This window comes from Furipterus horrens, unplaced genomic scaffold (assembly GCF_987537825.1).
Source record: "Furipterus horrens unplaced genomic scaffold, mFurHor1.1.pri manual_scaffold_3, whole genome shotgun sequence".
Lineage (NCBI taxonomy): Eukaryota > Metazoa > Chordata > Mammalia > Chiroptera > Furipteridae > Furipterus > Furipterus horrens.
The window spans coordinates 165,032,459-165,056,404 of record NW_028327173.1 but is presented as its reverse complement, the minus strand read 5'-3'; the positions used below and the strand labels follow the sequence as shown (position 1 = coordinate 165,056,404).

The following is a 23,946-nucleotide window of genomic DNA, read 5'->3' as shown; positions in this document are numbered from 1 at the left end:
GCTGTCACTTGGTCTGGCTGATATCATTATATAATGATAGTTTTAAACCCTTATAATATATAATATTTTATATTTGCAAAGAATTATTATAAATCTGCATTATTTTATTATAAAACAAGTATACATATATAATTATATATAAATGTAAAATAATGCCTTTAAGATTTGTCTTTTTGTTTTAATTCTCACCCAAGAATATATATATTGATTTTAGAGAGAGAGAAATGGGGAGAGAAAGAGAGAGAGAGCTAGAGAGAGAGAAAGAGAGAAACATTGATTGGTAGCTTCCTGTGCACACCCAGACCAGGGATCGAACCTACCACCGAGGTATGTGCCCTGACTAGGAATGGGACCCGCAGCCTTTTGTGGTAGGGGATGGTGCTCCAACCAACTGAGCCACCAGCCAGGACCAGATTTGTGTATTCTTAACTCTCATGGCTTGATTTGAATCCACTGAGAGATTTAAAAGTGCAAATGGAGATTGTAACCTAAGTAGTTTACTTTTTTTTTTTTTTTTAGTTCTCTGGAAAGTTTTTTATTTTATATGGACCAATACTTCTTAAACTTTAATGATCAATTTCAAAATTTCCTGAAATCTTGTTAAAATGCAGACTTTTATTTAGTAGGTTTTAGATAGGGCTCAGGATTCTGCATTTCTAGCAAGCCCCCAGATAATGCTAATGTTGCTGGTCCACAGACCACACTTAGAGGGGCAGCAGTGTGGGCCCAGTTTTTTTTTTCTGCAACTCATTTTTCTTATGAATTACATTTGATTAAAAAGCTTAAATTTAAGCACTGCTTCTATTCACAGCTTTTTCTACAGGTGCGCTCTGTCATACCAATCTGTTTACCTTAGTGAATTCCATTGGTGTGATTTTACCAATGTCGATATAGAGCATACTGCAGCCTCAGAAAGGGCAACATTCTGTTGCCTCAGACTTCAAAGCCATTAGTTTACTGGGCACTTTAGGGTACTTATTATTATTTTTTAAAAGATTTTATTTAATTATTTTTAGAGAGAGGGGAAAGGAGAAAGAGAGGGAAAGAGACATCACTGTGTGGTTGCTTCTCGTGCACCCCCAACTGGAGACCTGACCCGCAACCCAGTATGTGCCCTGACTGGGAATCAAACCAGCAACCCTTTGGACCCTCAATCCCCTGAGCCACACCACCCAGGGCAGGGTACTTATTTTTAAGCAGAGTTGTGCTTTATTTATTGACTTATTTTTATTTTACATTATTTTTATTGTATTTTTTTCCTTATTTATTTATTTATTTATTTATTTATTTATTTATTTGGGTTTTTCAATTACAGTTGTCCCATTTTTTTTCCCTTTGCTCCCCCCAACCTGTCCCACCCCTTGTCCCACAATCATATCCCTCCCCGTTGTCCATGTCCATTAATAAAGACAATTTTATAAGATTTCTGTATAAATTCCTACCTCAATAAAACACAGGTCTGGATTTCTCAAGGCCAAGGTACTTTAATCTTCCATTGGTTGTGTTTTAGTGGGACAAAGGAAGAAGTGAAATTGCTGCCAAGACAAGCTCGACTTTTTGCCTGGGCGGACCCTACTGGTACCAGAAAACTTACATGGAGATATGAAGCAAATGTTGGGCAACAGGATCTCTTAAAGGTATTATATGATGTGAATGATGGCAAAGAATGTAAACAAGCTAGCTTCACACAGTTGTTTTTAGTTTTTGAACTACAAATGAATTGGAAATACTTCAGAATAAGTTACTTTTGGACTTTAGATTGCAAATAGTTCACAGCAATATTTTATCTTAGATACATCAAAATAATTCATTTACAACTTAAAAAAATAGGTCTGCTTCATCTTGCCCAAGTGAAGATCAACAAAGTAATTTTTTTTTACTTGTTTTTAAAAGGACAGAATTTTAAGGCTAAATGAAAAACAGTTTTATTCAAAACATGTGTATACCACTGTTGTCTGTGAGGTTTTAGGCATGCTTTCCCAGTCAAGGCCATCATTTGTTAATGAAAGGAATCTTAAGAATATGCAAGTTCTCTCATATAAATTTAATGACATATTTATTGAAACAATATTTCGGTAGCTAAGTTAATCTTAGACTTTGAGAAGGACTTAAGAATTTCTCTACCTACCTTTCTCTAATATAGAAATTGCTCTTGCATAATGAAAAATCACTTAGTTTCTATAGGAATATATTCTACCATGGAAAGATCATACAATGTCATATTCTATCATCTGATACCACCAGTTGTTAAAAAAGCTTCCTTGACTTTTGCTTTAAAATGGTAATTGGCCAATAGTGACTGAATTATCCTCTCCTATATTCCCTCTGAAATATCCATAAAAATCAGACTGAGAGTTCCTCTGTTACAAGATTCTTGAAGAGATTTTCACCATGACAATTTGATGACAACCTGTTGGCTTGCTTGTGGTTTACTTTTTACAACAGAGAAACTCTCAAGGTTTCCAAGTGGTAGAGAGAGGCTTAAATTCTCTGCTGCTCTTAGCTACATGGCTCAGAGACACAGGACCTCTGTGCAGTATTATTTCCCCTCTCCTCACATTTAATGCTACTCAGCAACCACAAATCCAACAAAACTATACAGACACTGGGGAGACTGGGACTAATATCCTTGGGAAGGATTTCAAAGTCTGTATATTGAGTCAGATTTATAAAGAATACTTGGTATAGTGTATGGAGGGGGTTGCAGTTTTTACTGTTTTCTCATCTATCCTAGAACCAAGCAATATTAATAGTATCTAATTGCACCTGCATCAGGAGATAATCTGCCTAATTATGAAAATAGAGCTATAAACAAGGCAGTTACCCATTTTTTTGTCCATTTAATTGATCTGAAAAGGAAGTTGTGCTCAGGTCCTGGTGAACAAACGAATTCAAAGAAGACCATATATTATTAGCAAATACTAACTAGGTCTGAACATGTCTTTTCTCCTTAAGTATGAACAAACAGAAAAAATTAACATGGGGTTTATGACAAAAATACTTCAAGAGAGACATGTAACATTAGTATGTAGATTCAGAGGGTGATTATTGATTATACCTCTGGAAAATTTTTTACTACATGAGGACCAAAAGAAAATTTTCAAAATGTATGCCTGACATCTTTATATGAATTATAAAGAAAAGACCACTATGAAGTAGGGGAAAGCATAGTGAAATAAAAGACAAAGACAAGAAAGTAAAGTGAAATACCGGTGGAGAAACAATATATTCTGTGCATTTTATTTATCATATATATATCATTTAATCCTAAATTTTAATTTGAGAAATATAGATAAAAGATAATTTTGTAAAAAATAACAAACAAAAATCAACTATCAATTAATAGAATTAAAATCAGTAATAAGTGAATTTTAAAACAGTTAAGAAAATGAAAATAAAAAAGAAAATTTTGCCTTAAAAGTAAAAGAAGGAAGCCTAAGTGAAGTATATAAGTAGCAAATATCTTTTTTTTTAACATTTTTTTAAGTGTATTTTATTGAGTATGTTGTTACAGTAGTTCCAATTTTTTTCCTCCTTTGCTCCCCTCTGCCAAGTATCCCCCTTCCCTCCAGCAATCCCACCCCCCTTAGTTCATGTCCATGGGTCGTGCATATAAGTTCTTTGGCTTCACCCTTTCCTATATTATTAACTTCCCCCTGTCTATTTTGTACCTACCAATTATGCTTCTTAGTCCCTGTACCATTTCCCTATTTCTTCCCCTTCCCCCTCCCAGCTGTTAACCCTCCGGATGATCCCCATACCTATGATTCTGTTCCTATTCTGGTTTGCTTAGTTGGATTTTGTTTTTATTTTTTAGATTCAGTTGTTGATAATTGTGAGTTTGTTGTAATTTTAGTGTTCATAGTTTTGATCTTCTTTTTCTTAAGTAAGTCCCTTTGACATTTCATATAATAATGGCTTGGTGATAATGAACTCCTTTAGCTTCACCTTGTCTGGGATGCACTTCATCTGCCATTCCATTCCAAATGATAGCTTTGCTGGATAGAGTAATCTTGGTTGTAGGTCCTTGCTTTTCATCACAGTGAATACTGCTTGCTAGTCCCTTCCTGCCTGCAAAGTGTCCTCTTGAGAAGTTAGCTGATAGTCCTATAGGGGCCCCACTCTAGGCAACTCTCCGCCCCTCTCTTGCTGCCTCCAGGACTCTGTCTTTATCTCTCACCTTTGGCATCTCAGTCATGATGCATCCTGGTGTGGTCCCCTCTGGGTCCATCTGGCCCGGGAGCCTCTGTGCTTTCCGGACCTGTATGTCCATCTCCTTTGCAAAATTTGGGAAGTTTTCCTCATTTTTTTCAATTCTTGCTTCCTCATTCTGCTCTGGTTGACTTTTTTTTTTTTTTCTTATTTCCAAATCATTGATTTGAACACCGGTTTCCTTCCCTTCACCATTGGTTTTGTGTGGATTTTCCTTTGTTTCACTTAGCATAGCCTTCACTTCTCTTATGATTTTGCCGTACTCAAGCATATCTGTCAAGTCTGCGAGCATCTTTTATCACCGTTGTTTTGAATTCTGCATCTGTTAGGTTGTCAGTCTCCTCATCTGTTAGGTTGGCTATCTCCTCGTCACTTAGTTCTCCCATGGGAACCTTGATCCGTTTCCCCTTTTGAGCCGTACTTCTCTGTCTCCTCATTCTGACAGGCTCCTGTGTTTGTTTGCCTCCACGTCCCAGGTAGAGCTGTCACTCCTGTTATGTTGTAAGGGGCGGAGCCTTAGGGATTTGTTAGTACAGGGCGACCTGTTTCACCATGTTGTGGCACTGTGCATGGGGGTGGGGTTCCAGAGGAAACAATGCCACCTGCCCAGCACTCACCCCTTTTCCAGGCACTTCTCCCACTTCCGCATCGGACTGGTGCCCCTCTAGCTGCTGCCCTGGCCATCATTTCCAGAGTGGGTGGGTCTGTGGACGTTCTAGGACCTTGGGGGCCCTTTAAACAAGTGGACTCTGCTGAGAGACCGGCGGTTTCTGCCTCTGCCCCAACCCCCACTGGTCTGCACAGTCAAAAGCAATGAGGCTTTATGTTCCCCGGTGCTGGGACCGTGAGCTGCAAGGTCTGATGAGGAGCTGGGAAAGTTCCCCAGGTGTCCCTCCTGACTTTTTAAAACATGTGACTGCGCTTTCTGACAGCCTGCCGCTGCCGCCACTGCTGCCACCATCACACCACATCCTCTCTGCCCTGGCTCTGCCCTTCCCGCCTGTCTTGATAAGTATTTCTTCTTTATATCTTTGTTTGCTGGACTTCCATGCAGTTTGATTTTCTAGAACTTGTTGTTGTCTCTAGTTTTGAGGTAGTTGTATTCCTTCTTAGCTGTGGAGGGAGATGCAGTGTGTCTGTCTATGCCTCCATCTTGGCCGGCGCAGATACCTCTTTTTAGTTGTATATCATGCATTAATGTGTTTCATATGTTCTAATTCTTTTTTTAATTGAATTTATAGGGATGACAGTGCTTAATAAAATTACACAGGTTTCAGGTGCACAATTCTACAGCACATCTTCTGTACACTGTATTGTGTGTTCTCCATCCCAGGTCAAGTCTCCCAGATTGGAATTTAGGACTGCTGTTTAGAACTCAAAACCATATCTCTCTAACTTCATAGTCATGAACTTCTCGCACTAACTTGTGCTTCCATTAGTTATATCAGTAAATGAAAGTGGTTTAAATTCTTTTATTAAATGGCAAAAAAAAAAAAAAAATACCCACTCTATTAAATTAAAGAATAGTATCTAACTATAAGCTACTTATAAGAGATTTAGCTTAACTAAATTAACACAGAAAATTATAAGCATAAAGATATATTGAAGTAACAGGCAAACAGATGTAAAAAGAAAGCAAAGTTGTTGGTTTTAATTTCTGAACAACTCTAATTGAAAGCAAATACCATTAAATAGAATATCATAATATTACAAAGGAGGCATGATCGCTCTAAATCTTCATGCAATGAATAACATTGCTTCAAAATACAAAGCTTAAAATGCTGGAAGTCAACACAAACACAGTTACCTGAGGATATTTTAACAACTTTCATTCAATTTTTAACATCAAATAGATGCAAAAGAAATAGAATTAGAGAACATTTAATAAGTAAGATTGAACCAACATACATATCAAGTTTTGTAGTTTACAAAAAGAGAATTCCCGTTCTTAATAGTTATTTCTGAAACACTTCACGATTTGATTGCGTATTAGAGTTAAAAAATTTGGCAGGCTACTTTGAATACGTTAAAAGCAATAGATAAATTTTAATGATAACAAAACTCACCTATTTCTATACTCTTGATAAACTTCCTTTATTTGTATTTTTGGGGTTTTTTTCCAAGAATGCATGAGACGAAAAACACATAGTACTGCCTGTTGAAATGAATTATGGTTATATTTATGTTATGCCCAGAATGAAGAGGAATCATTTTTTTTAATCTCTGAAAACACTAAATAAATCAAGGCTCATATTTTTCAGAGCTATATGAGACCTTCAGCCAAAACGGCTGTTTAATAATGGGATTTGTATAAATGTTTGCAGTATTATAAAATATTAAAACAAAAGTAAACTAAGTTAGTTTTACCTGAGATCTAATAAAGTTCTGAACTGGTCTGTTGTCCATCTTGGAGACAAGGGAGCATCTTATGGCACTGATGCCACTGAAGGCTGTTCATGTTCCTGCCAAGTGCCTTTTGAGCACCAACTAGGTAACTCAAATTAAGGTATAAAAAATTAAGCACTACCCATCTTTATTATTGTTTGAAAAAATTGGTGAGATTTTTTGAAATAGATTATAACTTTAATTTGTCATGTTGATGGTTAGAGTTTTCTAGTTTATAGTCCTGCGTTTTAAACATTTCTAAACTTTCTCAGTTACTACAGTTCATCTTGATGTAACAAAAAACTGTTTGTGAGTTTAATATCAAGTCTCTTTTCCCCCAGGATGAATGTGGACAGTTTCCATATGATGCAAACAGCCAGATACACTGGGTGTCATTCCTCGATGGGCGCCAGAGAGTTTTGCTTTTCACTGATGATGTTGCCTTGGTTTCTAAAGCACTGCAGGCAGAAGAAATGGAGCAGGCTGATCATGAAATAACCTTTTCTCTTCATAGTCTTGGGCTTTCACTGGTGAACAATGAAAAGAAGCAAGAAGTGTCATATATTGGGATAACCAGGTAAGGAAGAAGAAAGATAAGGCATCAGAAATCTTTAGAAGACACTGAGTTCATAATATCAAATTTGATGAGAGTAAACATTTACCTGTTCTAGATTTGATGTAGTGTGTATTCTTTTGGGAGAACTTTACTGAACAGTTGTTTTCACTGCTAGTTGATTGAAAAACACATAAGATAGAAAAATGACTAAGATAACGTCTTTGCCCTTACAATACTCATCCTCACGTGGAAAGAAAAAGATTTGCTTCTTTCTTTGTTGTTTGTATGTATTTTTCTAAATGAATTATAAAAACACAGAGAAATGCTACAAAGAAGTATGCACACATACAATGGAAATACAGAGATAAAAGCAACTAATTTGTGCAGTAGAGGTTGGAGAAACTGGCATGGGTCTGGGGAGGCCAATTACAGTGGGCCAGGTAAATTGGAAAAAAGTTTCATAGAGTAGGCAGTATTTGACGTGAGTACATAATTGTTAGTGGGTCCTTAATTAGAACTTTTTTTTTAAAGATTTTATTTATTTTTTAGAGAGAGGGAAAGGGAAGGAGAAAGAGAGGGAGAAACATCAATATGTGAGAGAAACAATTGGTTGCCTCTCACATGCCCCAACTGGAGGCCCAGCCCTCAACCCAGGCATGTGTCCTGACCAGGAATCGAACCAACAACCTTTTGGCTCACAGGCCAGCACTCAGTCAGCTGAACCACACCAGCCAGGGCAGAACTTTTTAATAATGATGGAACCAGTTATTTTCTCTGGTTCTGCTTATACATATATAAGAAAAATATTTGAATTTATTTAATTTGGTTTTTCTAATCACGCTAACCTTGGTAGAAGACAGGGTTTTGGGAGGCTGATAGGTGGAATGTTAACATGACCGTGTATAACTAGCATAGAACCTATTGATATTTATGTGTTTAGTGAAGTAAAAAATTGAGTAAGTAAAGAGATCCTATATATAATGCACTTGGTACAACACATGACAGATTAAGCTTTCTATAAATGCTATTATAATGCCATTAATATAATATTAATACATTTATATATGAATAATGTATTCTCTTGGTTATACATTTTAGTATTACATAGTATTTTTGAACTAAATATGAATATCATTTTTTAGTTGTATAAACCCAATTTTCCCTCTTGTTCTTTGACATAACTTCCTTTTACTTTAACATTATATATGCTATTACAGTTGTCAGATTGGCCTTTATGTATAAGGACATTTTAAAATATCATCTAGAAGGACTTGACTACCTTTTCTTTGACACTATGCATTCAGTACACATTCAGGAAGGATGTATACTGATGAAAAGTCAGTCAGTGACATAGTATTTTAAAATACACTTAGTTTTTTGAGCAGTTTTAGGTATACAGAAAAACTGAGCCTAGAATTCCCATATAACCCCCAATTTTTCCCTATTATTAATATCTTGAAATAGTGAGTACATTTGTTACTATTGATGAACTAATAATGATACGTTATTATTTGAAGTCTCTTGTTTATGTTGTTTATGTTAGAGATGCACTTTGTATTGTAAATTGTATGGGTTTTGACAAATGTATGACATGTATCCAACATTATAGTATAATATAGAATAGTTTACCCTAAAAATCATCTGTGCTTCATCTGTCTGGTCATCCCTCCCTCTCTTCCCCTGAACCACTCATTCTTTTTACTGTCTCTGAAGTTTTGCCTTTTCCAGAATATCATATTATTATATTCATAGTTTGTAGCTTTTACAAATAGGTTTCTTTCACCTGAAAGTGTCCTTTTTATGTTCCTCATTATTTTTAAAACTGCAAGATTATTTTATTTTTGTATTTTTTCCATTACTATTTATTCCCCTTATATCCCCCTACCCCCTCAGTCCCCACAATCACCACACTGTTGTCCATGTCCATGAATCCTTTTTCCTTTTTGCTCGATCCCTCCACCTCTAACTGCCGCCCCCCCAACCCCCAGCGCTGTCTGTCCACTCTGTATCTATGAGTTTGTCTCTGTTTTGCTTGTTAGTTCAGTTTGTTCATTAGATTCCACAAATGAGTGAAATTACATGGTATTTGTCTTTTTCTGACTGGCTTATTTCATTTAGCATAATGTTCTCCAGGTCCATCCATGCTGTTGCAAAGGGTAAAATTTTCTTTACTATTTATGGGAAATAGTATTTCATTGTGTAAGTGCCCCATAGTTGTTGTATCCACTCATCTACTGATGGACACTTGGGCTGCTTCCATATCTTGGTGATGGTAAATAATACTGCAGTGAACATAGGGAAGCTTATGTTCTTTTCAGTTGGTGTTTTGGGTTTCTTTGGATAAATTCCCATAAGTGGAATTGCTGGGTCAAAAGACAGTTCCATTTTTAATTTTTTTGAAGTATCTCCATACTGCTTTCCATGGTGGCTGCACCAGTCTGCGCTCCTACCAACAGTGCAAAAGGGTTCCTTGCCCTTTCTCCACATCCTCCCCAGCTCTTGTTTGTTGATTTATTGATGATAGCCATTCTGACAGGTGTGAGGTGTTATCTCATTATGGTTTTAATTTGCATTTCTCTGATGATTAGTGTTGTTGAGCATCTTTTTGTATGTCTGTTGGCCATCTGTATGTCCTCTTTGGAGAAGTGTCTATTCAGGTCCTTTGCCCATTTTTTAATTGGATTGTTTTTTGTTTTGTTTTTGGTGTTGAGTCTTATAAATTATTTATAAATTTTAGATATTAACCACTTATCAGATGTATCATTGATGAATTTGTTCTCCCATTTATTGATGGTTTTTAAAATTTTGTTGATGTTTTCCTTTGCTATGCGAAATCTTTTTAGTTTGATGTAGTCCCATTTATTTATTTTTTCTTTTGTTTTCCTTGCCTGAGGAGATACATCAGAAAAAATATTGCTATGAGCAATGTCCAAGATTTTACTGTCTATGTTTTCTTCTAGGAATTTTATGGTTTCAGGTCTAACATTTCAGTCTTTAATCCACTTTAAATTTATTCTTATATGTCATGTAAGCATTTTTTAATGGATTGATAAATTTTAGTTTTATCTCTGAATAATATTCTATGTGTGGATATACTATAGTTTATTCATGCACTAACTGAAAGACAGTCTTGGTTGCTCCCAAGTTTTGGCAATTTATGAATTGTTACTATAAATATTCACATGCAGTTTTTGTGCAGACGTAAGTTCTCAACTCATTGGGTAGATGTCAACAAGCATGCTTGATGGATCATATAGTAAAAGTGTATTCAGTTTTATAAGAAACTGCCAAATTGTCTTCTAAAGTGACTGTGCTTATTTTGCATTCCCGTGAGGAATGAATTTGGTGTTGTCAGCGTTCCAAATTTTGTCTATTCTAAAGGTGTGTAGTGGTATCTCATTGTTGTTTTGATTTGCAGCTTCTTAATTACCTGTGATGTTGAGCATCTTTTCATACATTGAATTCCCATCTGATTATTTTCTTTGGTGAAGTTTAAACCTTTTGTCCATTTTTTAATTTTACTTTTTTTTCTTTTATTGTTGACACGATTTCAGATGTCCCCAACCCACCCCCAACATGTTTTAAGAATTCTTTTTATATTTTGTGTACCAGACTTTTTACAGATTTTTTTTTTCTTTTTGCTAATATTTTCTTCCAGTCTGTGGTTTGTTTTTCTATTTTTTTAAGTGTCTTTTTCAGAGAAGTAGTTTTTAATTTTAAAGAAGTTTACTATCAATTTTTTATTTCACAGATTGTGCGTTGGGTGTTATATCTTAAAAGTCATTGCCACCTTGACTGGTGTGACTCACTTGGTTGGGTGTCGTCCAACAAAGCCAAAGGTAGCTGGTCTGAATCCTGGTCAGGGCACTGCCTGGGTTGCCTCAGTCAGAGCATATACAAGAGGGAACTGATTGATATATCTCTCTCACATTGATGTTTCTCTCCCCACCTTCTCCCTCCTTTGCACTCTCTCTAGAAATAGATCTTCTAAAAAAGTCATTGCCATACTCAAAGTCACTTAGATTCTCTTCTATATTATCTTGTAGAAAAATATGGTTTTGTATTTGATCTTCAGATCTATAATTCATTTTTTTGAGTTAACATTTGTTCAGTGTGCAAGCTCTGTCTAGGTTTTATTTTGCATGTGAAGGTCCAGTTGTTCCATCACCATTTATCAGAAAGACTCATTTCTTCATTGAATTGCTTTTGTTCTTTTTCCAAGATCAGTTGATTACATTTTTGGGGGTCTATTTCTGGACTCTATTCTGTTTTCTTGATCTGTGTCTATTCTTTCACCAGTATTACATTATCTTGATTACTGTAGTGTTATAGTGATCTTGAAGTCAGGAAGTGTCAGTCTTCCAGTCCTTTTCTTCTCCCTCAGTATTCTATTGACTATTTTGAGTCTGTTGTTTTCAATATAAATTTTAGAATCAGTTTGTTTATATCCACAAAATAATTAGCTGGGATTTTGATTGGGCTTGTCTTATATCTATAGATCAACTTGGGATGAACTGATATCTTGACAATAGTAAGTCTTCATATTCATGTGCATGAACATTTCTATTTATTTAGATCTTTGATTTCTTTCAAAAGAGTGTTATAAGCTTTCTTATATAGATCATGTACATATTTGTTAAATTTTGTTTATACCAAAGTATTTCATTTGTTTGGTGCTAATATAAATGTTACTGTGTTTTTAATTTAAATTCCAGTTGGTCATTGCTGGTATAGAAGAAAGCAGTTGACTTTTGTATATAACCTTGTATCTTGAAACTTACTAGTTGCAGGAGTTTGGGGGTTTTTCTTTGGGATTTTCTGCATAGACCTTCATGCTATCTGAGAACACAGACAGTTTTATTTTTTCTTCCCAATCTGTGTATTTTTTACTTTATTTTCTTATCTTATTGCATTATCTAAGATTTCCTGCCCAATGCTGAATAGGAGTGGTGAGAGTAGATATCTTTCCTTTTTTCTTAGCAAGGAAGCATGTAGTTTCTCACCGTTGAGTATAATGTTAACTACAGGTTTTTTGTAGATCTTCTTTATGAACTTGAAAAAGTTCTCCTTTCTTCCTAATTTACTGCAGAGTTTTTATCATAAATTTGTATTAGATTTATATAATTTGTAATAAATATTTTATTCATTATCTTCATTGACTCTTGTTCCCTAAACACTTATGTAGTGAGGACTTTGTAAACACTATCAATACTGATAAGCTACATAGATTAAAATATGATTGGGTTATATTTTATCATTATGCAAACAGTATAAGCAAAGGATGGCCCATGAGCCAGTCTAACCTGCTACATGTTTTTTGGTGCAACCCTTGATCTAAGAATGATTTTTTAAAATATTTTTAAGTGGTTGATTAAAATCAAAAGAAAAATAATATTTGTAACGTGTGAAAATTATGTGAAATTCAAAGTTTGTTGCCCCTAAGTAAAGCTTGTTTAGGACACAGCCTTGCTAGTTTTTTTATATGTCTATGTCTGTTTTTGCACAGCTGCTCAGTTTACATGTCAGTGATGTAGTTATATTTGAGTGTTTGAGTGGCACACATAAAGTTACACAGTAGTGAACCCTATATCTGTAGTTTATATTTTCATGGTTTCAGTTACCAGTGGTTAACTGCAGTTTGAAAATATTAAATGGAAAATTCTAGAAATAAACAGTTCATAAGTTTCAAATTTCCATGCCATTCTGAGTAGCTTGTTGAAATCTCTCACTGCCCTGCTTCATCTTACTTGGACATGAATCATCCCTTCGTCCAAAGTGTGCACATTGTAAATGCTCCTCAGCTGCTAATCTCTTAGCCATCCTGGTACCAGATCAGCTGTCACGGTGTTGCAGTGCTTGTGTTCCAGTAACCCTTCTTTTACTTCATAATGGCTCCAAAGCGCAGGAGTAGCGATGCTGGCAATTTGGGTATGCCAAAGAGAAGCCTTAACGTGCTTCTTTTAATTGAAAAGTGCAAGTTCTTGACTTAATAAGAATAATGCTGTATGCTGAAGCTGTTGAGCTCTACAGTAAAAACAAATCTATTCATGAAATTCTGAGGAAGGAAAGAAAACATGCTGGTTTTTGATGTTGCACCTCAAACTGCAAAAATTACAGCCACAGTGCGTGATAGGTGTTTAGGTAAGATGGAAAAGGCATTAAATTTGTGGGTGGAAGACAAGAACAGAAAATGTGTTCTGTTGACATTTTTGTTCCGGAGAGGCATTGAGCCTATATGGAGACTTCAGCAAGGGATCCCTGAAACGAGTGACATCAAGCCATTGACTGCAAGTAAGGGATGGTTACACAGCTTTAGGAGTAGGTTTGGACTGAAAAGGATAAATTACTGGAGAGGCAGCATCTGCCAATGAAGAAGATGCTGCCATGTTTCCAGCAGAGTTTAAGTTGATTGGGGTTCAGTGCTATCAGTAGTTTTAGGTATCCACTGGGGGCTGTTAGAAAATTTTTTCCCTTAGATAAGGGGGACTACTGTACTGAAACTTTCATTTATTTTTTATTACTAAAGCAATAGTCATCATCTAAAAACAAAAAGAGAAAAATGAACTTTGTCTCTGTTTTAAGACATAGTTATCAAGTGAAATGGCAGAGCATTAGTTTATATAATGACGCTATACCTGTCCTAAAAGTACACAATATAGACATTTCCAAACTAAGCATATATCACACTATACCCAACTCCCAGGAAAGCAGTGGCCAGAAAAATTAGAAAATTTTAGACAAAATATCTAATCACAGCAGATTTTCTTTAGGAAAAAAATTAGGCTGCAACCAAAGTTAGTTTCTGAATGATTCATTTATTAATCAAGCAAGGAAAGCCTTTTACTAGGGTGAGTTAATTGAAAAATGCAAGATTGTAACAGCTGAAGAAATGTTTCCAGAGAAAATAAACTTAGAAAAATTAGCCTTTTGGTGAGAACAGTTGTTTGAAGAATTGAGGGCATTCAGAGCAATATCCATAGTCAATTAAAAAACAAGTGCAGTGATTTTGAGTGGTTTTACTTTTCTCTTGATGAGTCTGCAGATGTTACCAATATACTCAGTTGTATATGTATTTGAGAATGCAGTCCTGAGTTTGAAGTGACTGAAGAATTAGCCTCTATGAATAGTTGGCATAGGACAAGCAGTGATATTTTCAAACAGTTGAAGAAATACAGTATTCCCTCACTTATCACGGGTATTACATTCTAGACACACACACCCCTGGCGAAAGGTGAAAATCCGCGAAGTAGGAACCTTACATTTATTTTAGTATTTATATATATTTTAAGGCTTTATAAACCCTTCCCACACACTTATAAACTGTTCTCAGTCCCTTATTAACCTTTCCCACACTTTCATAAACACTACTCATGTTCTTAAACATATTCTACACCCTTAAACTTATGTAACTTTAACAACATACATATTCAGTACCACAAAATCCCACAATATAACAAAAAATCTGCAATAAATAATTAAATACAATATTTTTTAAAATCCTGAGGTACAGTGAGGCCCCGATAAGTGAACTGTGATGTAGTGAGGGACTACTGTACTAATTCATTACAAATTGAAGTAGAATTTTCTGAGATATACTACAAGTGATGATACAAAATGTATGTGTAGAACAGAAAGAGAGTTGAACAAATTCACAAATCTTGTGAAAATGTAGTGAGTGTTTAAAGCCTATAGTTATTCGTTTTATTGTTCATTAGTAGGTACTTTGTGGAAAATATTTGAATCCACCATGTGTTATCAAACCAGTGGTGTCCAATAGTGAGTTTTGTTCATTCTTCTGGACTTAACCATCATTTACAAGCTGTATGTCCTGGTGTCAGCAGTTTGATGGCTTAACAGTGATGCTTTTGATTGAATTCATTTTGATTTCAGGGACAAGATTAAAAATTTCTGAATGAAACGAATGACCCTCAGCCACTGTTATTGAAGACTAAATGACTTCGGAAATTAGCTTTCGCTGCAAAATTGATAGTGAATTCAGCCTAAAAGTAGAAGACAAATCATTGTTTATATACAAAATTTACATTTCAGTAGTCATTTCAATGACAACTAACATTATTTGAATCACAGGTAATGTCAGGAAGTGAGATCTCCATCGCCACACAAATTTTGAGCAGATATATTTTATGACCTACAGTTACACTACAGCAACTTTTTTTTCTGACTTCAATGCAAGTGCAAAGGAAGTTTCCTCATTTCATAATCACACTTTGCTGTGTGATAGAAGAGCTTTTGCCTAACTTACAATTGGAAGTGATTGATCTGTAGTGTACTGACATGCTTAAAGGCAACTATCAAGAGAAGAATGTAATGGAGTAGGAAATACAATTTTAGATTTAAAATTTTCCAATAGAAAGCAGAATTTTAAAAATGCATTTCAAGCAGTACATACACTTAGTTAAAATAATATTCTCATAGATTGATAGCAATATTTTGGCAGTGGCAGTCTGTGTGAAAGGACAGTTTAAAAGATGCTCATCAGCACCAACAGGTGAACAGTTGCAATAGATTTAGATGACAGGGAACACGAACTTGGAGCCCTAATTAAGAGAACTGTCACACCAATAAAGAAGTGCAAAAACAATTTTTTGAACTATGTTAACTAGACTTACTGTAATCATTTCACAGTACTGTATATACAGATATTGAATCATTAGGTTGTATACCTGAAACTAATATGTTTTATGTCAATTATGCATCAATACAAAATTAAAAAATAAAACATGTATTTTTCTTATTATTAATAGACTTGTATTTTTAAAAATTGTACTGTTACATTTTATATTTCATTTATTTAACAAGTTTATGGAAGATATTTTTTCCTCTTTTTATGTACGTTACCTTCATAATAACTTTAATTTTGTCTTGAGCCAACAGAGCCTAAAATATTTACTATATGATCCTTATAGAAAAAGTTAACCAGAGCCCTAGCTGATGTGGCTCAATGGATTGAGTGCTGGCCTGCGAACCAAAGTGAGGCAGGTTGGATTCCCAGTCAGGGCACATGCCTGGATTGCTGGTCAGGTCCCCAGTTGGGGGCACACGAGAAGCAACCACACATTGATGTTTCTCTCCCTCTTCCTTCCTTCCCCCCTCTGTAAAAATAAATAAATAAAATCTTTAAAAAAAAAGGCATCATTACTGTGTAAAAAAAAATTAGCCAGTTCTTTAATTGATTGATATCTGCTTGTGATAGAAAAAATTTCCCCCTATTCTTTTATGTTCTTTTATACCACATGTATATTTTGGTGTTTAAAAAGTCTCATATAAATGCAATTTTTATAGAAGATTGATAGTTGCAATAATTTTGAGTTGAATAACAGTTCCACAAACTAAAATATGTATTCCTAATTTAATTTTCTTTATGAATTATTTTAGTTCTGGTGTTGTTTGGGAGATGAAACCAAAACAGAAATGGAAGCCTTTTAGTCAAAAGCAGATAATGTTACTGGAACAATCCTATAAGACATATCAAGTAGCAAGAGAACATGGCTGGATTAAACTAGACAATAATTTTGAGGTATATCACATTTTTTGCTTTGTTTTTCATAATATATATTTTGTTGTTGGTTGTGGGAAGTAAAATCTCATCGTCCAAGTAAAAATGAGTGTAGAAGCTAATTTACTAGTAAATAAACTCTTATTTATTAAGAGGGTTGGTGTGACTAATATTTATTAGAACTTTTTTAATTAGTACATTTTAAATTAAAATATATTGTTATTAAATTATATTGTATGATTCATTTTTATAATTTACAAGGCAAATAGTTTCATGGAATTTGTTTTGTTTTTAAATAAGATTATGGAGAAATTAAGATTGCTTGAAATTTTAAAAAATATTTTGAATAATACCAATATGTATTGCCTAATAAAGACTGCACAAAATTTATATTTTAATGATGGAAAAGCTATAGAAAACTTGCTCAATTAAATTTATTAAGTGTGAATGATAGTTGGACATGGGTAGATGTCCACAGATAAACACAGGCCCGTACAGTATTGACTCTGAAAGTTACTTCTGCTCCAGGAAGACTCCAGAATCTTGACTGCAAGCTTGTTGTGATTCAATCATACAATTTTGGTTACTCTTTGTCTTTGATATCTTATGGTTGAGTTTGCATTGGTCACCAGATATGCCCCCCACCCCCACTCCTTCCCAATAAATGTCAACCACGCTCAAATGAAAATTTAAAAAACAACTGAACAATTAGTGTCAGACATAAATAAGCTATCAACTATTCATTGTTTGTTAAAACAAAGTTTAAAAATTATCTATGATTATCCATTACTATTGAGGGTTTTCAAAATATATAAAGCATGGCTTATTTTAAGTACAGTTTATGTAATTGAAAAGTTTCCCAATTGTTTTCTTGTTTTCATCATGACTTTGGTAGAAAAGTGATGATTCTTCTTCAAACATTTCAACTATAGATTACCTGAAGGTAGATATTTTGGTGAGACAGAGATTAAGATATTTTTCCTTTTCAGTTTGTGACAATGAATATTTAAAATAACTACAGTGCTAATTCCCACTCACCACAAACACATGTTTTTTTTTTTTTTTCCCCAGGTCAATTTTGCTAAAGCTCCAATGGAAATGCGCCTTCCTATTCGCTGCCCTATAAAGAGGGATTTTTTATCAGGAATTCAGATTGAATTTAAGCAGTCTCCTCACCAGAGAAGTTTGAGGGCCAGGTTGTATTGGCTTCAGGTAACATTGTCATCCTCAATTCAGCACATATAAAAACAGTTCCTGACTTATGATGGTTGGAATTACAGTTTCTCAACTTTACAATGGTGTGAAAGCGATAAGCATTCAGTGGAAACTGTACTTTGAATTTTGAATTCTGGTATTTTCCCACATTAGCTATATGCAGTACAATACTTGTGATACTGGGCAGAAGCAGCAAGCCACAGCTCCCAGTTAGGCACAGGATCATGAGGGCAACAACTGATACTCTACAGTACAGTATAAATGCACTTTCAAGTTAGGATATTTATCAGGGTGTAACCCTGTAACCCCATCATACATGAAGGAGCATCTGTTATCTAATGACTTTGGGGATCTTGGGGATGAAATTTTTTACAAAGTTCAAGCATGCATTGTAATTGATCTTTTTGTTTGTATGTTTATTCCCCTGTTTTGTATCCTGTGGGTTCAACAGATTTACCATTCAAGTCCAAAGACGTTGTCACTATTGAGATTATTTAACTTGACAAGTTAGCCTGCAGAAGTATTGCCTTGCACTACAGTTGTTATGTTTACTCCTTTGAATTTGTCATGGGATCCCCCAAATAAGATTTTCTTTTGTCATTCTACATGGGAATGAGCAGGGCTTTATTCTACGTTGTTTTGGCTGCTCGTTTGCTTGTTCCCTTCTTTCTTCCTTCACTCTCTTCCTTTTAACTACTAAATATTATTTAGGACATTTTTTTTCTTCTTTCTACCTAACCTTTGATTTCACATCCAATCTCCATTTACATTTTATTTAAATTATAGATGGTTAAAATCTCATATGTTGCCTTGGCCAGGTAGCTCAGGTGGTTAGAGCATCGTCCCAATACACCAAGGTTTCAGGTTCAATCTCTGGTCAGGGCACATGCAAGAAGCAACCAGTGAATGCATAAGTGAGCAAAGCAAGTCAATGTCTCTCTCTCCCTCTCTCTTTCTCTTTCTCTATCTCCTACTCCCCTATTCCCCCTTTCTCTCGCTCTCTAAAAATCAATAAATAATAAAAAAATTTTAAATAAAATCTCACATGATTCACAGGTACAACTATTTCAATTAATGATGTACATGCTGTGCAGTGTTAATGCAATGATGAGAATATTTATATGCTCCTTTATATATAAAAAAGCTTGCCCTTGCTGAGATATATAAGATTTTTGTTTATTTGTTTGTTTATATTGAATTTTTGGGGGTGACATTGGCTAATAAAATTATACAGGTTTCTGGTGTATAATTCTATAATCACCATCTGTATATTATATGGTGTGTTCATCACCCCAAGTCAAGGTTCCTTCCATCACAATTTATCTACCCTTTACACTTTCCTGCCTCCCCCAACTCTGCTTTTCCTCTGGTAATCACCATGCTGTTTTCTGTCTGTGAAGTTTGTTTTTCTTAATTCCTTCACCTTATCACCCAGTCCTCCTCCCCTCAACCCCCTGACAACTCTCTCTGTTCTCTGTATCTATGAGTCTACATATAAGTGAAATCATATGGTATTTGTCTTTTTCTTACTTGCTTATTTCACATAGCATAAAACTCTAAAGTGAAACTTATAATAGTACCACATACACATACAGATACTTAATTATGATGAAATTAATGGCACCTGTAATATTGTCTCTGAAACTAAAAGTTTAAATTATTTTAAATCCTGCTGAGTTAGTTCTTTTTTTTTCAGGTTGATAATCAGTTACCAGGTACAATGTTCCCTGTTGTCTTTCATCCCGTGGCCCCTCCAAAATCTATTGCTTTGGATTCAGGTAAAAAACAAAAAATAAGTTTGAGACATACTGTATAAAAGTTAAGTAAATATTATTTGTATCTAGTGTAAGACCTGATTGTCTTGTTTTTTGTCATCCCTTAGAACCTAAGCCTTTCATTGATGTGAGTATCATCACCAGGTTTAATGAGTACAGCAAAGTCTTACAGTTCAAGTAAGTAAACACGCCCCTGTTCAGCTAAAGGAATTTAAAGTGAGAATCTTCTTTGAAAACCCATTTTACCTTTTTGAAAATAACTTCTATATAGATTTTTTTCCCACATGAACATACCAATCTATTTTGGTCAAGTAAATTTCTGTGTTGAAACTTATTTTAATAATAGCTTCTATATATTTTTAAGTACAAAATTCCTTCAAACATCTCCTTCACTTTGTAACTCCAATTAGTATAAATATAGTAAGTGAAATATAAATGATATATATATATTTGTGATGTGTGTTCTTTAAAGTGATTGCTGTAGACTTTAAAAATTAGATAATACATGCTATATCATCTATTTGTATTTGTCTGCTCTATAACATGATAAATGTGGGATTCAGGATTCAAATGCTAAGTATTACCTTTAGTGAAATCATTTTTGTAAACATTCTATTTATTTATTTATTAAAAAAAATAAGTTATTTGTTTATTTTTAGAGAGAGGGGAAAGGAGAAGGAAGGAGAGGGAGAGAAACATCACTGTGTGGTTGCCTCTCACTCGCGCCCCCAACTGGGGACCTGACGTGCAACCTAGTCATTTACCCTGACTGGGAATCGAACCAGCAACACTTGGCTCGCAGGCTGATGCTCAATCCACTGAGCCACAGCAGCCAGGGCCTTATTTATTTTTAAAGAGTGGGGAAGGGATGGAGAAAGAGAGGGAGAGAAACAACAATGTGTAGTTGCCTCACGTGCGTACCCCTAACTGGGGACCTGGCCAGCAATCCAGTTCTGTGCCTGACTGGGAATTGAACTGGCAGCCCTTTGGTTTGCAGGCTGATGCTCAGTCCACTGAACCACACCAGCCAGGGCTGAAATCTTGAATTCAATGAAAAAAAAAAATCTTAATTTGAGTAGCCTTTGATCTTGTTAACATAACACTTTTTAAAAGATGAAGGAACAAAAACTTACTGTGACTTGTGGCCAAAATCAAAGTTTAAACATTGAAAATTACTAGGTTTTATAGAAACCCCTTTTCATTAAAATTTTTTTCCCTCAGGTATTTTATGGTCCTCATTCAGGAAATGGCTTTAAAAGTTGATCAGGGTTTTCTGGGAGCTATAATTGCACTATTTACCCCAACAACTGACCCTGAAGCTGAAAGAAAACGGGTAACAATTTTTATTTCTTGGGAAAATTATAAAATTTGAAAACTTAAATCAGTCTTTCTTTGAAATAAATGTAGTAGAGAAAAAAATTAAAATAGAAATTCTTGATTTAATTTTTTTCAGACAAAGTTAATCCAGCAAGATATTGATGCTCTAAACACAGAATTAATGGAGACTTCAATGACTGATATGTCAATTCTTAGTTTCTTTGAACATTTCCATATTTCTCCCGTTAAGGTTTGTTCTAGTTATTATTTTGAAAATTTGGCAGAATTGTTGTAGAACTTTTAAAGAATCTGTGTACAATTGTGTGTTTTAATATGTTGCATTAGATATTTGGTGGGAATTTTGTTCGATAAATTGCAATAATTATGACAGTTCTCTGTAACATATGTGCAACCATAATTCTCACAGAGAAGCCACCAGAGCGTGTTCTCTAGTCTTGAATTAATAACCCTTTTATTCAGGGAAGAAGCTGACAAAAGCACTTCTTAATTAAGCAAGGAAGTGCTCAATGACGTTTACTGTTTGGTTGCACTTTGAAACTACTATACTGTCTAAACAGAAAGCTATCATGGGTGCCCTCACCATCGTGTAAAAACGCTGATGTAGGTGTTATACTGTTGATGTGGTGTTTTTCACCCTTCCAACAGTTGATTGTAATTAAGGGAGTAGAAAATTGGATACCTTTCACTTGCCTGATTTTGTATTTTATGAACCCATTTCCTTTTCTTATTTTGTTGTTCTTTTTAGGTTTTATAGGGGATGGTGACTGCTCAAGAAATTCACAAATGCTATCAACCATAATGGTGTAAACTTGCGTAATGGGCCAAATTTACAATTAACTAACTCTTTAAAATATTGATGATCCATTACATTTCTAAAAAATGTTCACAGCACACTATTTCTCAGTTGTATTCACCAATCCATTTACCTAACTGAGGGAGATATAAACTGTAATTATTTTAAATTGGCATATTAGTTGGGTAGTATCAGACATTTACAGTGTTAGGTTTTAAATTGATACTGTTTTATGTGGTAGTTTATACACAATTTTTCTTTAAGTGAAAGTAAGTTATTTATGAGATTGAACAATACCATCAACAAATATTTATTGAATGTCTACTATCAAAATTGCTGTGGGAGGTATAAAATGACTTCATGGAGTTTACAGTTTGGAGGGGGGTATTAAAGATTAATAAGTCATGTTTTTTAAGCACACTGGGAAGTGTGCCATGAAGTTGAATAAATAAGATCATGAACCATAGCTATTTCCTTATTCCATTGTGACTTTGCCCTAGAGAAAGGCTGGATCTCTGTCCACTTAAGCTTACCTTTCCTGAATCCCAACACTCTTCAATCTGCAGGTGGACAGAAGTCTGCATCAAAGAAAAAACCCAACAACCAGGCTTTACTGGCCTTACCCCAAGTTTGCTCTATTGAGTTCTCTGTTAGTTAGGTAAAATACCTAGGGAGCCCTCGCCAAGTGGGCTTGATTCCCTGATAACAACCAATCAACATTTCTCTTTCTCTCTCTCTCTCCCTCCCTCCCTCTACTTCCCTCTCTCTCTAAAATCAATAAACATATCCTCAGGTAAGAATTGTTTTAAAATGCCTAGGGAGTAGCAGAATGAGAAAAGAGAGTCATCTCCTCTATTTACACAGGGAGTAATTTGACCTGTGTTTTCTGGCACTGCTGTGCTAATGATACATCACAAAATAGAATAAGCTGATGGGAATGTGAAAGTCTCATATTCAAGTACTGAATTGGAGGGGGTCTGTGGAAGCTGAAAACATTATTATTACTCTTTTAAAATTGTATTTATTTAGCAACTTGTTAATTGTTGCCATAATTTTCACTTATTGTTACTTGTTGTTTTTACATATAATTATAACTAATTATTGCCATAAGTTATTTACCTTAATTGGGTGAAAATAAATTATTATTCATTGTCTTGACTGGTGGACTACTTGTGTGCCATTTGACATGTTTTCTTAAAATGATTATGCTATCTTTGTTAAGTGTTTTGGGCCCCTCCATATAAACACAATAGTATTTCTATACTTTGAATAAAATTATAGCTCTAAATTGCAACAGACTACTTTGTATTTTATCAAAAACTATGAGCATCAGCTACGAATGAGCTATTCTATGATAATTATGTGCAGAGTAACAAATAATAGCTTTCTTTAGTACTAATGAAAGACGCAACATTTGTATCTAAAAAGATACAAAAGAGAAAGGAAAATTGGGACAACTGTAATAGCATAAATAATAAAATAGAATTAAAAAAAAGATTTCTTGAGTGTTCTAGAATGTACACATGAAACCTATGTAATTTTATTAACCAGTGTCACCCCAAAAATTCAATAAAAATTTTTTTCAGAGGAAAATAAATAAGACTGGTTTCCATATATATAAATGTTTTGGTTTTGTTTTTAGCTTTTATTTATTGAACATTATTTTTCTTTTAGTTGCATTTGAGTCTGTCTTTGGGTTCTGGAGGTGAAGAGTCAGACAAAGAAAAACAGGAAATGATTGCAGTTCATTCCATCAATCTGCTATTGAAAAGCATAGGTGCTACTCTGACTGACGTGGATGATCTTATATTCAAGTAAGGTTTATGTTAAAAGTGCATTGAGGAGCTTTTGTACTGAGGTCATGTTTCTGGATATTAAATTTCCTCATTTGTTCTAGAATGTTAGCTTAGAAAAATGGTAATTCTCACTACTTGAAGAGTATAACTATTCTCTTTTCGTATGCTAATTTTACTCATAAAGATAAAGAATCTTACCTTTCTGTCAGGTATTAATCTTTTGAAAATACATTAATGTAGAAAACAAATTTTTTAAAGATTTAATTTACTTTTTAGAGAGAACAGAAGGGAAGGAAAATGAAAGGGAGAGAAATGTCAATGTATGTGTGTATGGAAAACATTGGTTAGTTGCTCTTCGC

General features: G+C 34.6%; 1 protein-coding gene across 4 annotated transcripts in view; it reads left to right on the top strand.

Moving 5' to 3' along the window:
- VPS13C (vacuolar protein sorting 13 homolog C) overlaps positions 1 to 23,946 on the top strand; it is a 182,807-nt gene that overhangs the window by 136,338 nt on the left and 22,523 nt on the right. For all 4 annotated transcript variants that reach the window (XM_090270692.1, XM_090270691.1, XM_090270694.1 and 1 more), the window contains 9 exons: positions 1,511 to 1,637; positions 6,939 to 7,174; positions 16,550 to 16,691; positions 17,742 to 17,882; positions 19,582 to 19,663; positions 19,768 to 19,837; positions 20,882 to 20,993; positions 21,114 to 21,227; positions 23,466 to 23,605. In XM_090270692.1, the coding sequence (XP_090126818.1) occupies positions 1,511 to 1,637; positions 6,939 to 7,174; positions 16,550 to 16,691; positions 17,742 to 17,882; positions 19,582 to 19,663; positions 19,768 to 19,837; positions 20,882 to 20,993; positions 21,114 to 21,227; positions 23,466 to 23,605 (1,164 nt within the window). The remainder of the gene's footprint in view (positions 1 to 1,510; positions 1,638 to 6,938; positions 7,175 to 16,549; positions 16,692 to 17,741; positions 17,883 to 19,581; positions 19,664 to 19,767; positions 19,838 to 20,881; positions 20,994 to 21,113; positions 21,228 to 23,465; positions 23,606 to 23,946) is intronic.